The sequence below is a fragment of the Thermoascus crustaceus genome, assembly GCF_041956765.1.
Source record: "Thermoascus crustaceus strain CBS 181.67 unplaced genomic scaffold VTN00scaffold_1, whole genome shotgun sequence".
NCBI lineage: Eukaryota > Fungi > Ascomycota > Eurotiomycetes > Eurotiales > Thermoascaceae > Thermoascus > Thermoascus crustaceus.
Window position 1 is genome coordinate 939,533 of NW_027192527.1, and position 14,528 is coordinate 954,060.

At 50.4% G+C, this 14,528-nt stretch overlaps 4 protein-coding genes across 4 annotated transcripts in view; all 4 read right to left on the reverse strand.

Annotated features, from left to right (window-relative positions):
* The window catches only part of VTN00DRAFT_328 (uncharacterized protein), a gene marked incomplete at both ends in the record, with an annotated part of 1,677 nt that extends 1,005 nt beyond the window's left edge, over positions 1-672 (reverse strand). The window contains 2 exons of the mRNA XM_069429579.1: positions 31-275; positions 562-672. Of these exons, the coding sequence (XP_069291036.1) occupies positions 31-275; positions 562-672 (356 nt within the window). The remainder of the gene's footprint in view (positions 1-30; positions 276-561) is intronic.
* Positions 673-1,424: 752 nt separating this feature from the next.
* On the reverse strand, positions 1,425-3,022 carry VTN00DRAFT_329 (uncharacterized protein; the record flags this gene model as incomplete). The annotated part of the gene is made up of 4 exons (XM_069429590.1): positions 1,425-2,024; positions 2,107-2,712; positions 2,783-2,887; positions 2,978-3,022. The coding sequence occupies 4 exons, from the start codon at positions 3,020-3,022 to the stop codon at positions 1,425-1,427; spliced, it is 1,356 nt and encodes a 451-aa protein (XP_069291037.1).
* A 1,038-nt stretch (positions 3,023-4,060) lies between these two features.
* Positions 4,061-6,578, reverse strand: VTN00DRAFT_330 (uncharacterized protein; the record flags this gene model as incomplete). The annotated part of the gene is made up of 5 exons (XM_069429602.1): positions 4,061-4,153; positions 4,218-5,741; positions 5,793-6,382; positions 6,437-6,502; positions 6,563-6,578. 5 exons carry the CDS (start codon positions 6,576-6,578, stop codon positions 4,061-4,063), a joined length of 2,289 nt encoding a protein of 762 aa, XP_069291038.1.
* A 3,187-nt stretch (positions 6,579-9,765) lies between these two features.
* On the reverse strand, positions 9,766-11,477 carry VTN00DRAFT_331 (uncharacterized protein; the record flags this gene model as incomplete). The annotated part of the gene is made up of 5 exons (XM_069429613.1): positions 9,766-10,081; positions 10,148-10,769; positions 10,849-11,096; positions 11,166-11,229; positions 11,288-11,477. The coding sequence occupies 5 exons, from the start codon at positions 11,475-11,477 to the stop codon at positions 9,766-9,768; spliced, it is 1,440 nt and encodes a 479-aa protein (XP_069291039.1).
* Between the last annotated feature and the right edge of the window lie 3,051 nt (positions 11,478-14,528).

The window sequence follows — 14,528 nt, forward strand, 5'->3', positions numbered from 1 at the left end:
GGGGGGGGGGGGGAGATTAATGAGACGAACCTCTTCTCCGGAACCTGCACATTCTCCTCCTTGTACTTCTCCACCTTGGCGAGAGTCGTCAGCGCGATCACTACGGCCGGGATCCCGACCAGCGTCCACTCCTTCATCAGCAGGTCGCCGAGGCGCGCCTTGAGCTGCTTCTCCTCCTCATGACTGAGGGGTCGACCGGGCCGCTCTTCTTCCACGATGTAGGTGTACAGCGGGCCCAGCTGCTCGGGCTTGCCGCAGGCGACGAGGGTGGAGGCCTGTGAGTTATGTTTTGTTAGTCATTAATGATTCCGGGTTAGTTCGAGCGAGATTTGCTTGGTTTGTTGGGTAGTTTATTTTATTGATTTTCTCTGGAAAAAAAATGTGGGTTTGTTATTTCAATGAATGGAGAACAGTCTTCTTTTGTGGAAGAAGAAACGAAGACAAGACCGTCAAATCAAATCAAACAATGTGCCAGGTGCCAGCTAAGAGCAAAAGACAGACAAAATAAGTAGGTACGTAAAAGTAATAATTTTCCAATAAAGAGCATGTATAAGCACATACAACAATAAGATACCACCCCTCTTCCCTAAACCTCTCCGGCAAGATCCCCTTGACCTCCTCACAGAGGGCCTTGAGGGACTTGGAACCAGAACCAGCCGTCGACGTCGACATGGTCCGTGCCGTCACTTCCGGGGCAGATCTCAACCGCGATCTCGATCTTGGATCTGAAACCGACGTGTGAAACGCACGCCGTGGGGCTAGGTCACGGAAACCGATGCACGCTTCGGGCCGAGAGGGCCGGGATGCAACAACAACAAGCGGCCTCGGCACTGACAGGACGTGGCGTAGAGGGGTTTGATTGAGGTAAATTTTACTGGGAAGGGTTTTGGAGGCAGTTCGAACAAGTACAGGGGAAGAAGCGATCGCCATGGAGTTGTTATGTTGTCGTGGTCTCGGATTTTAAAGTTTATGGGGCCGGATGAGGAGAGAAGGTTAGGTATGCATTGATTAGTTGTTGCGATGTCGGACCGGGTAAGATGCTCTTGTACACATGAAGAATGGGTAACTAATGCACATGAGAAGACTTGTGATTAGTTGGGCTGGATTTTCTTATGTGAGGTGATCGCAGCAAATGGCACATGTTTTGATCCACATTATTATTATTATTATTTCCGTATGCAGATGATAAAAGCTTCCTGGTGAACTAAAGGACCTGGGGCGTGTCCCATCAGCGGCGGTGTAAATTTACTTCTTAAGGGCGGTGTTGGTACCGATATACGCGGTTTCTATAAAGCATCTCAGGATGTATGGAGTATGAATATAGATCCGTTTCTATGTATATATATCTAATCTTGCGGATTATGTACAACACATACGGAAAAGTGATCTCCGGTCGAGTTCGATGCCAAGATGAACAACAAGAATCATATCCTGGGCCCCTCCAAGATCGGCTTGGCCGCCTCGGTTCTCCACCAACTCTTGCCCTCCTCGCCCGGAAAGGAGAACTCATCCAGGCTCGCCGGCTTCATCTCCACACTGTACCCCGGCTCCACGGGCGTAACGTAGTATCCGTCCTTGACGCTGGCCGGATGCTCAAAGTGCTCGTGCAGATGGTCTACGTATTCCAGCAGACTCTTCTTCCCGCTCACCACCACGTAGTCGATCGTGCTCAGATGCTGCGTGTACTCGGGCAGACCGACGCCGCCGGAGTGGGGGACGATCGGGACGCCGAACTTGCGGGCTAGCAGCAGGATAGCCAGAACCTCATTGACGCCTCCAACACGGCAGGCGTCCGGCTGGAGGACCGTCAAGGCGCCTTCCTGCAGTAGTTGCTTGAAGATGATGCGGTTCTGGCACATCTCACCAGTGGCTACGCCAATGGTACCGTAAGGTGTATTTTCAAGTGCTTTCCGGATGGCGGCGTGGCCGAGGATGTCATCAGGGGAGGTAGGTTCTTCGATGAACCATGGCTTAAATTCAGCAAGTTGTTGCATGTAGGTGATGGCTTCGGGAACGGACCAGACCTGAGAACCATGTTATTACCAACCCCTATAAGATCCCCCGGGAGAAAGACGACGAGCATAACGTCTGCACTCAGAAACTCACCTGGTTGGCATCAACCATCAAAACATTGCCCTTGTCGTACCCAATTGCCTCTCTCGCAATGGCCAACCTCTTCTTGTCGTCCTCCAGACTCCCCCCAACCTTGAGTTTGAAGTGCTTGTACCCAAGCTTAACACTCTCATCCAATAGCTGCCTCAATTTCTCCTCCGAGTAGCCAATCCACCCAGCACTGGTAGTATACGCAGGAACAGCCTTGTTCCGCTCAGCCTCCTTGATCCTCTCCTCCTTCCCGGGCTCGACCTCCTTCAGCAGTGCGATCGCCTCCTCGGGCGTCAGAGCATCGGTGATATACCGGAAGTCAATGCAACGGACAACCTCTTCAGGCGTCATCTCCGCCACGATCCGCCAAACGGGCTTATTCAGAGTTTTGGCCCACAGGTCCCAGAGCGCGTTGACGACCGATCCGAGAGCAAGATGGATCACTCCCTTTTCCGGTCCGATCCATCGAAGCTGACTGTCTGAGACGAGGTAGCGCCATGTTTTGCCCCAATTCGAGGTCAGGTCGTCCAGGTCTTTCCCAACAACTAAGGGGGCGAGGGTCGCGATGGCAGCGCAGACGATCTCGTTGCCACGACCGATGGTAAAGGTCTGGAGTAGATGGAGCGAGTCAGTGTCCATGCGAATTATCGAGTATAACTTCTGAGCACTGAGACAATACCATGCCATGTCCGGTGTATTGCGAGTCGGTATAGAGAATGCAGTATGCTGCGGAGTAGTCGCCCGCAGCGTTCATAGCATCTGAACCGGTCTTGTCGAGCGAGGTCTGTCTGGATCGTCAGCATGCTATCTTTCAGACATAAGGAAGAATGAAACTGCAGATATGGACTGAACAATTGGGAGGGACTTGACGTACCGGGAACCTCACATCCCGCGTGATGAAACTTGTGATCTTGACCATGATGCAGTGTTGTAATGGCGAGCTTCTATACTGTCTAACCGTCTGTCAGAAGGCTCAGGAAAGTCCAATAGACTCTTTATCAGTTCAAAGAAAGTTAGGGACCCTGCGGGGGAGGGGCGGGCAGGAGAAGTGGCTCGGAACGAACTTCCGTATCATAGATGCCAGTAGCAGGTCCAATTGATCTCCGACAAAGAGCGGAAGGCAGCTTTAAAGACAAAGGAAAGATATCTGCGCCTGCGAGAGTCCTCCCGCCCCATTGCCACCTCCCAATTCTTTTTGCCGGGCTGGAAGTGTCCATGACCTAGGCGTGGGATAGCATGGCGGGGCGAGGAACGGAGACGTCGCGATAGAGCGTCATGTCACGCGGGGGCCGGTTTGCTTTCCCCGACTGGTGGATAAATTCGATGCGGCGGGCTCGGTGATCTAGGCCGCATACTCCGTACTACCGCTCTGTTCATACTTCAGAAGATAGGAAAACAATCGGACATTCTCCGATCTCGCCCTCGAGGCTGACATAGGTGGCAACAGATCACGAAGAAATAGTACGTTCGTTAGGCCTGGTTAAATCTGCTTATTCTTACCAAGTCCTCGTTCTGGTCATACAGGAGCGCTTAACAGTATAGATAACACGTGGCTAAACGTGTTCCGTATGATTTCTGTGCAACATCTTTGTCCCAATTGATCCGAAGCACTACTGTACTTTTGTCCCCGACGCGTACCGTATGATGTCTTCCAAACTACTGCCTTATCCTCTGAGACCAAGGGGCCTTTGGAAGTAAAAGAAGGTATATGGTAACAGCCAACTACTCATCACACCTAGCACTGGAAATGTAGTTAAATCGATTACTTCAATTGATATATTTCGAAGGTGATGATACAGGAAGAGCCCATCATAGCCCAATGGGTCCTGGATATCAAATGTACCTTCGTCCCCCTTCAATTTATACAGGCATAACAGAGATGCATCCACGGATACGCTCCCAGAAGGTACTAAGCACATCCCAGACCTGGAGTATGGAGAAACCGAAACCGCAGCCTCTAACCGGAAATACCTCTCTTCTCGCTCTCCGAGAAGAAGATGATCATCCGCCAGAGCTTCTTCACCAGAACCTCTGCTTCCTCGTCGAGAGCCTGTTATGAATGGAGAGTTAGCAAAAATGCATCCTGTACCAACAGAGAGAGCAGAATGACTCACCTCCTCCAGCTGTTCCACCAGCTCCTGAGGCTTTCCACGCTGCCGGATATGCTCCTCCACCACATCCACAAGCATCTGCTCCTGAACTCCAAGGTACTCCATGATTTTCTTCTCAACGAACGGTTTGAGCTGCTCGCTGAGTACAGATTCGTCCACGAACTCCCATTTGACATCCCATTTCCACAGCCCTTCCTTGTCTGATGGGATCTCCTGAGCCAACTGTCTCGCAGCCTGGGCCCGCTCTTCGTCCGAGAGTCCGGCTGCCTCTGCTGCATTGTCGAACTTGATCGGGATGAGGGGGCGCTTCTGAGTGGTATCGACTTCTTCCTCGTCTTCCAGCAGACCTTCGACTTCCGCAACTGTCCTGCGGGCGGTTTGAGCCTGAACCTTCTGCGCTGCTGCAGCACCAAGAGAAAGCTTGAATCGCTGAGGTTCCCTGGGGGCTTGGTTGCGGGACTCGAGCTCCTCCGCCTGGCGAGCAAGGAAGTCGTCCGCCATACCACGCGCCTGCTCTCGTTGCTGGATGGATCGGGCCTTTTCCCGCTCCTCCGCCGCACGATCAGCATCGTCCATGTTCATTTCCCGAGTTCTGAAGGCAGCGCGACTCCGTATCCAAGCACCACGATCCGCATAGTATTCTTCCACCTTGCGACTGGCCTCAACGTCATCGTTCCACTCCCTAAGGCGCTTAGCCATCGCTTCCTTCGCTTCTTGCGCTTTTATCTCTTCTTCCTTGTCGCGGTTCTTTTCGCGCTCAACGGCTGCCGTCCTGCTCCGCTCACGGTTCAGCCAGCGCCGCTCCTGGTCAAGATACTGTTTCTCCAGCTCAGCATCCCTCTTCTCTTTCCGCCGCCGCTCAAGCTCTTCATCGCTTGCATCGGTATCCTCGTCTTCCCTATCAATCCACGTGGGTGTAGCGCCATTTACACCGCCGTTGACAAAGGACACTCCCTTCTGGTATTCCTTTGGAATCTGTGCCCCGAATCCCTTTGGCCCAGAAGGTGCATTTGGCACGCCACGGTCACGAGGTCCAAGAGGGACACCGTTCGCACCTCCGGCGGGGCCACTAGGGGCACTAGGAGGGGGAGAGGCTAATCTGTTGATCCGGCCGCCCGCATTCCTTGCTCTCTCCATAGACTCGATCTCTTCCTCCCGTTTCAAGCGCTCAAGATCTCTGCGGTTACTCCTTTCACGGAAGGCCGCAATCTCCTTGGCTACGGTTTCCCGCATCTCAGCCGGTATGTCTGAGAGCTCATCCTCAACGGTGATTGGTATTGTGACGACTTCAGCAGGAGTGCCTTCATTCTGAGCATCTGCATCCTTCATGGAAGTGTCTCCTTCGCGGTCAACCGTGGAAGTTTCCTCTTTCTGAGTGGGAGCGGTAGGATAAGCTAGATCATGCAGGACGGCGGCAAGATTGCTGCGTGCGGTATCTATCCGTTTCTGACGCTCTGCTGGATCTTGATCACCTCTTGCAGCTTCAGCTTGCTCGAGGTATTTGAGAGAGCTTTCGTCAACGACCACCTGCATATTCTGTTAGCAGAAGTATGACAAACTGGGTTTCATCGGACATACCAATAGCTTGCTTTTCTCTACCTCACGCTCCTCCTTGTCACCGTCCTCAGACGGCATCTGTCTCTTCACAGGTACTTCCACGTCCTTTAGCACTTCCACAGCAGTACCTAGGCTTTCAGGGTCCTCGTACTCTGCAAAACCAAATTTGCAAGGCTTATCGTCTGCATCCGTAGCGCGGATCCAGCGTCTCAGATTTCCTGCAGAGCGTAGGATCTTCTCGACGCCTTCGTCACCCCCGGTACCCTCAGTAATTCCACCGACGAAGATGGTCCTAACAATTTCCTCCTTTGTCGGTGGCTGAAGCTGCATCATAGCATCCCGCATATTCTGGCGTTGAGAATCAACAGACCCCAAGCCTGCACGCCTTCCACCAGACTCGCCGCCACGTTCCCTGCCACTCTCCGGTGTAGCCGACTTCGAGGGTCCAGAGGTACCGAGTCGAATCACAGGAGCGTTAAAGTTGATGTTCGGCATGTTTGCGGGAGGTTGAAAGTTCGGTGGGAAGCCTGGTCGCCCTGGCTGCTGGGCATTCGCCTGCTGCACGCCCGGAGGAGGACCCGTTCCAGGCGCCGACATACCGGGTGGAGGACCTAAGGAATCAGTTAGTATCGAATACAGCAGGAATCGCTACTTGGAAAACTTACCCATCCCCGGTGGCGCACCAGGAAAGCCTCCGTACTCTGGAGGCCGGCCATAGAGACCTGGAGGAGCTTGGAAAGTGTCAGCTGTAGAGTCCCAAGACGATGATGCAGACAGATGGTAAAACTCACGTTGATAAGGGTACATCGTGGTGTCGTTCGAAGCTCTGGGGCAGAAGTCGAGTTACGGTGATCGAGTAACTTAAGGCTCAGTCTCTTAAAGAGACCATGCGCATGCAGGCCTCAGCTGCTGTCGCGCAAGAATCTTCAGCGGTACAAGCCGCCAGTTACAGTGACTATAGATAAATATGCCTGTAAAAGAGGGGTTGCTGTATTCGAAGGACGACGAGCTGTGGCTGTCTGGGAATCTTGGGGCCATCGCGATTTGATGCTTCGTGCATGGAACTGGTCCGTGCGCCTGACCGCTCTTGGCGCTCCCTCCGCGGTCGCGGCGGGATCCCGGGTGGGCCTCAGGTACTACAACAAACAAGCCCTCTTGGATGGAAATTTGAATTAAAAAGCAGCCCCCCCCCTCCTGTCCCGGGCCGTTTTACATTAGGGTAAGCCGTGAATATGGAACAAAGGGAATTTAAAAATTTTGTCTTCAGAGCAGAGTATTGCAATATATTTATGCAAGAGCCTAGCTGTTACGGAATAAAGCATTGGGTTTCTGAGTTTATTATTTTGCATTTATTGTCTAAAGGCGCATACGATCTTTCCTTTCTAACATAAAACCTATGATTCTTGCTGTTTGACTAATATTTCGGCCTCTGGATCAAAATGTGCCAGGCAATACGAAGGGTGAGTGCTAACCGTGCACCGCGGTTATGAGTTCCAGGATAACATATTGCATACCTACACAGTATTATCTATCAAATTAAGAGGAGAGACTGTATGGCCTGGTATGACGGAAGCTCACTCCGTAGTGTGAAGGCTACTCCCTAATTTTCAGCGTGACAGATATGGATTTGTCGTTGCGCAATATAGAACCTGACTCGCGTCGGTTGATATCTAGCGAGGCGAGGTGCCTAGGCCAGTCTCCTTGGCTGAATTGCTGGCTTTGACACTGATATAATCTATCTAATAGTCGTTCGCACCACGTAGTATTGTTTAGCGTCATCATGGAAACAAAGAATGGCCGAGAAACAAGAAATGACAAGGCAGAAGGCGTCTCTATAAGTCGGGGTCGCTGCTAACGTCTGCCAAAAGTACAGTACCTACCAATTCAAGTGTCGCACATGACTTGCGTGCTACAGGGACAAAATCTATTAGGTTCACAATTTCTTCCACTGAAGCTCCCAATTCCCGATTGATGCACCAGTAGTCTTCGACTGTAGGAGGGGATCAATTTGTCCGCTCGGTGATTTCCATTAAGAACACATTTGATTTTGTCAGATATTGAACAAACTTTACCATATTTTGTCTCTTTGTCCTTCACCATGCTAGCTTCAGCGTTGTCTTCACCTACAATGGAAGATCGGCGCCAGTGCTCTACTTGGCGCCCTCTTCGTTTCCATAATTACTACTCTTGTCGATTATGCTCGCATGCTGAGGCTGCGGCGTAAACTTCCTCCAGGGCCCATTCCCTCTACCAATTTTTTGGGAATTACTTTCAGATTCCTAAGCTGAAACTATGGATTGCTTGGGAGAAGTGGGCCAAAGACCACAACACTACGATGATGACTGTTTGGGTCGGACGACACCGAGAATCATCATAAGTGACGCCTGGGTTGCTTCAGATTTGATGGAAAAGCGAGCAGATATATTCTCCTCTCGACCACGCTTAGTTGCCATGGGAGACTTGATCAATTGTACCAACACCAATCAGACCACTCCGCCATACGGGGACCACTGGAGACTCCATCGCAGGCTCATGGTATGTTTTAGACATAGCTCCATGTGACACGGCGTATAAGGTAGCTAACGAGAAAAGCACCCTGTTGTCGGCTCTCAAGTAGTGTGCAACTACAGGTCGTTTCAGGCAGACGAGTCTAAGCTCCTGATTCGAGATCTCCTAGAAGATCCCGATGATCACGTTTTGTCCATCGAACGATATGCAGTCTCGACCGTGTCTATAATTGGCTGGGGCCGCCGCATTGACAGAAAGAACGATTATGTTGCTCAACAGGCCCTCCGTATGATGGAATCGGTTACAGACTACGTTATTCCCGGCCTTTACATCATGAAGCAATTCCTGCACTTACAAAGTTATTGTCAGACTGCGCGAACCTAGTAATCCGAAGGTATGATGATGATGAAAGCTCTGATTATTTGAATCTACCTAACTAACTGACTATTTATCTCATGGAATTAGGGGTTAAGACCTTCCGAATATGGATATATCAAGCGATTCCGAAAGAATGATGTATTGATGCAATATAAAGGGGTATTGCAAGGGTATAATAGCCAATCATGGGTATAGGCAGTATAGTTCCTTTATTGCAGGGATTCTGGCCTTCGAGATGCCTGGATCGGCGCGTGCTGACTAGGCTCATGGGCTTCTTGGCATACCACTAGGTTATAGTGGTAATATTCGGCTGACAGTTATCTTCTTGTCCATACAGACTCCCTTCGACCATTCGGATGGGTGCGGCTATTGCCTTCAGATACTTCTATCTCTTGTCACAGGAAGGGGCCCAGGCAGGATCCGACAACTTCTCAAAGACCTTACTTGCATCGCAGGAGAAACACGGACTGTTTGATATTGAGATTGCTGGGTTGACTACGAGCCTCATTGGCGGCGGGGTCGACACAACATCCAGCACCATGATCAGCTGTACTTTGGCAACGTGCTGTTTCTCCGAAGTTCAGGGGAAAGGATAGGCGGAATTAGACTCTGTGGTAGGACGTGAAAGGTCACCCAATTGGACTGATATCGATGGTCGATTGCCGTACCTCGCTGCCCTGGTGAAGGAGGTGCTGCGTCTGTTCTCGCCGGGATACCTCATGCAAACATCGAGGGTTTTGAGTATAAAGGCTATTAATATTTATGCCTTGCCAATCGCCTTTGGAATCGCGGTATTTAGAAAGGTAAAAATACAGATATATCGATTTGCCAAGATTTCTCAACGGATATGATTTTAATCTTGTTTAAGGCCTTCTAAATTCTGTGTCACTCTATATTTGGATGTAAAGTACGTATTCTGAGAACACTGCTTATCGACATCACAATTCTGCACATGCATGCAAGGCTTGCAACAACCAAATGGACAAATAACACAAAAGGCGTGTTAGTATAGTCTATAGTCCCATTCAGTAGAAGAACGTATAAATATTCAAATGATTTAAACTTCGTCTGTTTATGTCTAGGTTGGCCTAATCTAACCGGTGGGAATCTACTTTGCTGAAACACCATCCCCGATCTCTGGAGGACGGATTGGTGTCTCCTCCACCGTATTATCTACTGGCTCATCCGGCACCAGGAACGTCGCTGCTGCAGTCGTAGGCACGGCTACTGAAAAGAGCACAAACGAGACGATGAGGTTGTTCATCGGCGTGTTGCTTCTGATCGCTCCCACTCCATACGAAAGGGCTGCTCCCACCGACTCGAATGACCGGAGGATGCCCACGCTCAACGTGAGGGTATCGACGTCGTTATCGAAGGCTCCAACGATCCAATATACAAACACGTAGTGGGACTCATCCATGAAACTACCTTGAAGGTTAGATGCTTCTTTCAGAAAAAGAAGACAGGGTCTGTGGATTGGTAAAACAAACCGAAAGATGACATTCAGAGCAAATCCTCGACCGAAGCCCGGTGAGCTCCAGTCCAGACTGGGCTTCGGGGTGGAATGATCGTACAGGTGCTGGTTCGAGACAGCCCAGCCGAACAAGCCGAATATAATGATACAGAAAATTGCCCACGTCAACTTCGCCCTTGTCGAGCGCCTGACGAATTTCAGATCTAGAAACCAGCCCCAGAACAAGTCCGCTATCGTGGCGACAATGGCCGACATGAGTGAACCCAGGGTACGTGCGCGGACTGAGAAGTAGTTGGTCAGATATATTCCAAGGTAAGGGGTATTCCACGTCCCGGTGATGAGGATAGGAATCAAGAGAAAGATCTTCTTCGTCCTGAGCAGGGCCCAGACCCTGCCCATTTCGTGCCTGAAGTTCTTGGCCTTGGTCGGATCGTTGATCTTGGAACCGTCAGGTCGGATTATTTTCTGGGGAGGAGAAACGAGCAAGGCGAGCGGAAGACCAAGACACTGTAGTGCAATCAGGACCAGGTACGTCATGTATCCGACCTTGCCAGTCTTGTTGTTCTTGACATTGAGGGATAGCTGAATGGACGCTCCGATAAGCTGACCAATTTGACGCAAAGCAAGCCACATTCCAGCTAGTGGTGAACAGTCAGCATTCTAAATAGGACGATTGGACGTAAGCAGGAAGAAAAAGAGTAGGGAAGGTTCACGAACTGGCTTTGCCCCTATCCTTGGCCATCGGATATCCCAAGGCAATAGCTCCCTCGGTTGCCCACAGCGCAGAGGCGGCGATACCACAGGTCACAGCACCAAATAGAACGAACCATTCCGTCCCGTATCGATTGTTGACGTAAAGAGAAGCCGAATATGGAGCATATCCCAGCGTGCCGAGAATGAGCACGTTCCGCAGGCCAAACTTGTTCGCCAGGGCACCAAACGACGAACAACCAAAAACCATAATCCTTGCAAGCGCGTGTCAGCATTTAATGCACGTTGTGCTTGGCCTGCAAGAAAAAAAAATTAAACCATACCCGAAAGTGAGTGCATTGGCCGCGTTGACGAGATACGGCTCTTGTTGTCCGCCAGCACCGGTACCTATATCATTTATCGACCATCAGCAACGTCAAAGTAGTCGGACAGTCCAACTTCATACTGTTTAGCGCACTCCATATCCCAGGTTGAGTAAAGGAGATCAACCCCACAATAAACACATTGAAAAGTGGATTCCGATACCAACGGATGAATTTCGAGACGGGTTTCTGGACGGGCTCGTCACGGGCATAGGAATCACTTTCAGCGTCAATGGTCTCAACGGACCGTTCCTGGACCTTTGGCACAGCCATAGCTAAATATTGAAAATAGAAACGAGTCTGTCATTATTTTTTTTTCAGCGCTCAAGATCCAGCTATATGTACGGGCCATGGACTGATTCTGAAACTGTCAATTTTGCCCCGCATGTCGCGATCGGAAGGAAAATGATGCCACTGAGTTCCATAGACAACTAACAGAAAGCCGAGAAATAATATCTCCCAGTCAGGAACACTGGTAACTCGATACATTTCCGCCAAGATGGCGCTCAGACCCCTCGGTCTACGACCTAGATCTTGCAGAACAAATACTATAATCTAACGGAATCACATCATAATGCAAAGTCTGTTATATTAAATCGTTTCAAATTATACATCTCTTATTGGCCATTAAAATATGTCTATATATAAAATTATATGCTATCTCCCAAAGAATTGTGTGGCGTTGATCCCTAACGTCGAACTGGTATTTAGTATCAGTTGCTGAGCTCAGGTGGATCTAATAGGAGATATGTGATCCCTCAAGGGTCTTAAGCGGCCTCCTCGTCCGGATGACAGCTCCCCCATATGGATTAGCTATCGGCTCCAGCCGACCTTGGCGTTCTGGAATCCGGGGCTGTTAACAGGAGGCAATGATGCATTGCATGTTCAGGACCCGTTGTGACGTGCTTGCGGAACTCTTGGCGGGTGACGGCCGATAAAGTCTCAAGCTCTAGATAGTGTTCAATGAAGGGTATATATACCACCTGTGGATAACCACAATATACGCATGGGCCGCTGAATCAAAATTGAAATTATCAAACAATGGCATCGTTGCTAGTTCAGTCTCCAAGCGTCCCTGCGTAGTCCCCGCTGGGGACAGATCAGGAAGTATCAGCGGAGACAAATGATTTCTCTTCCCAAGTTGTTCCATATGCTCCTTCTTTGCTTCTTCAGGACCCGTACCCTCAGAATACAGTTTTCCCTCTTGCACTGTCACCCACGAAGCCCGGGCTGCCTCTTGGCGTTCTCGTCGATTCCATCAAGAAGCTTTTCGCGGCGGGAAAGATAGAGCTATTGAACCGCCATGGCGCTATCTACTTCAAAGATCCGGGGCTGGGTTCCGCGAGGAGTTTTCCCAATTTGCCCAAGCGTTTGGATGGCTGCCGCATGAGGACATAGGAAATCCAGTGCGGCGGACGGCGGTCGCGTATAATGTTGCGACGGCAAACGAGGGTCCCAACACGATGCCAGTATATCCGCACAATGAATTCGGTCTGAGCCCGCATTATCCTGCCTATGTGTTCTTCTACTGCGTGTCTGCACCGGAGACAGGAGGCGAAACACCTATCAATAACTCGATTGTGCTCTATGAGCGGCTGAAGGAGATTGTTCCCGAGTTCTTGGAGGAGTTGGAAGAAAAGGTGGGCAGCACCCTTGGCAGGCAGTGATATTTAAGAGTCAATACTGCCGCACCTCCCTCGCGGGCGAGAATCGAACTCGGGACTTTGGGTCCGGTGAGGGAAGGTCGGTGGCTCATAGCACACGCGCTCATACCACTGCACTATCGTCCCGACTCAGAATCTGATTGCGGGTGAAGGGCGATTTTCAATATATAACCCAGAAGTGACGGGAGGGTGCCGGTGGCTAGGTCATCTGGTCGGTTGCCTGAGGGCCTGGAGAGAGAAGAAGGGATGCCGCCTGATTCGGGGGAAATGGAGAGAACAGGCAGGCTTTATCTTCAGCAACATTGAGAATAGGAACCGGTATGTTTGATCAAGCCATGTATTGCTTATAGCCCTCCAATCGGTTTTACTCGCATTCCGCACCATAGATGTCACCTCTCATCTTATCCAGATTGAGCCTTTCGGGCAGTTCCCTTACCATTAAAGGAACTGGACAACGCTGTCGAAAACCGGGAATGGAGCATCCATAATCACTGCCTTGTCTGCTGGACAACAGAATACTATTCTCCAGTCTCAGCCTTTGTCTTCGTCATATGTTTCTTCTCTCTTACCCTCCTCTTCCTCCTCATTATCACCTTGTTTTTCCTCACCATTCTCATTATCGTCAAAGAACAAAGGACTGTATACCTACTAGTATTCAGCTGCTGTTGCCTACCTCCTAGGTAGGTGCCGTAGCTGTGTCACTCAGAACATCCACATATTGAAACTGGACGACCCTGTTTTCTTAACTGGTAGTAGCGTATACTACTATTTTGTTAGCAACCAAACTGTACAAGATTCGACTGCTCGAAGTCCATCTGTCCGCGTTGTGAATTAAGTATCTCGACGCATTGGATCGAACGTTGGGAGTCGCCTTTCGTGTGTAATTTAGAAACATAGAGGCCATCCAATGCAGTTAGCGCCCTGTCGTACCTAGGTAGGTGTGTTGTAATAGGACGAATAGCATAGCGCGGAAGCTTTACCCCACATGGATTTCCCCATCGAAGCAAAAAGACGGGGCGGTATATCAGGAGGGGCATTATTAGGAGGTATTTATTTGGTTCCATATCTGAGGTTGATTATGCGCAGGAACTAGGGCAAGCGACATCATGTGAGGGCCCGGAGAGCAGCCGTCCGACGAGAGAAAAATCTTAAAGCAACGCGTGATGGCGGCAGCGCGACTTAGTGGTTTCCAGGGTCTTCACCGGGAACCTCCATTATGCTATGCTTGGCACTACTAGTAGAAGTATGGAGCTTGCACCGTTCGAAGGTTCAGGAATCGACGATCCCCTCCATGTAGAACTCTCCCCCAGGAGCATGGGAAGCAGGAAGATGCAATGATTACTTACTATGCTGTACTGCAGGTAGTTATGATGATTAAACCATGGATAAAAGAGTGCTGATTCAGGGTGCATCATGGCTGGCAGTGGAGATCTCACCCGTGCCTGCTTGACGGCTGCCCCACGCTGGCCCCTCCACGCACCCCAACACACGCCTGGTCCAGCCAAACCGGGCTGACGACATGCTGGTCGTATATCTCCGCGCATCCCGCTGGCACCACTTCCGCCTCCAGGACAAATATATACGAGCTTCTCCATAGCACAACCTCGTTTCCCACTCCTCAATTCACTCGTCCATTTCCTTCACAGGTAGGTGACCTGCA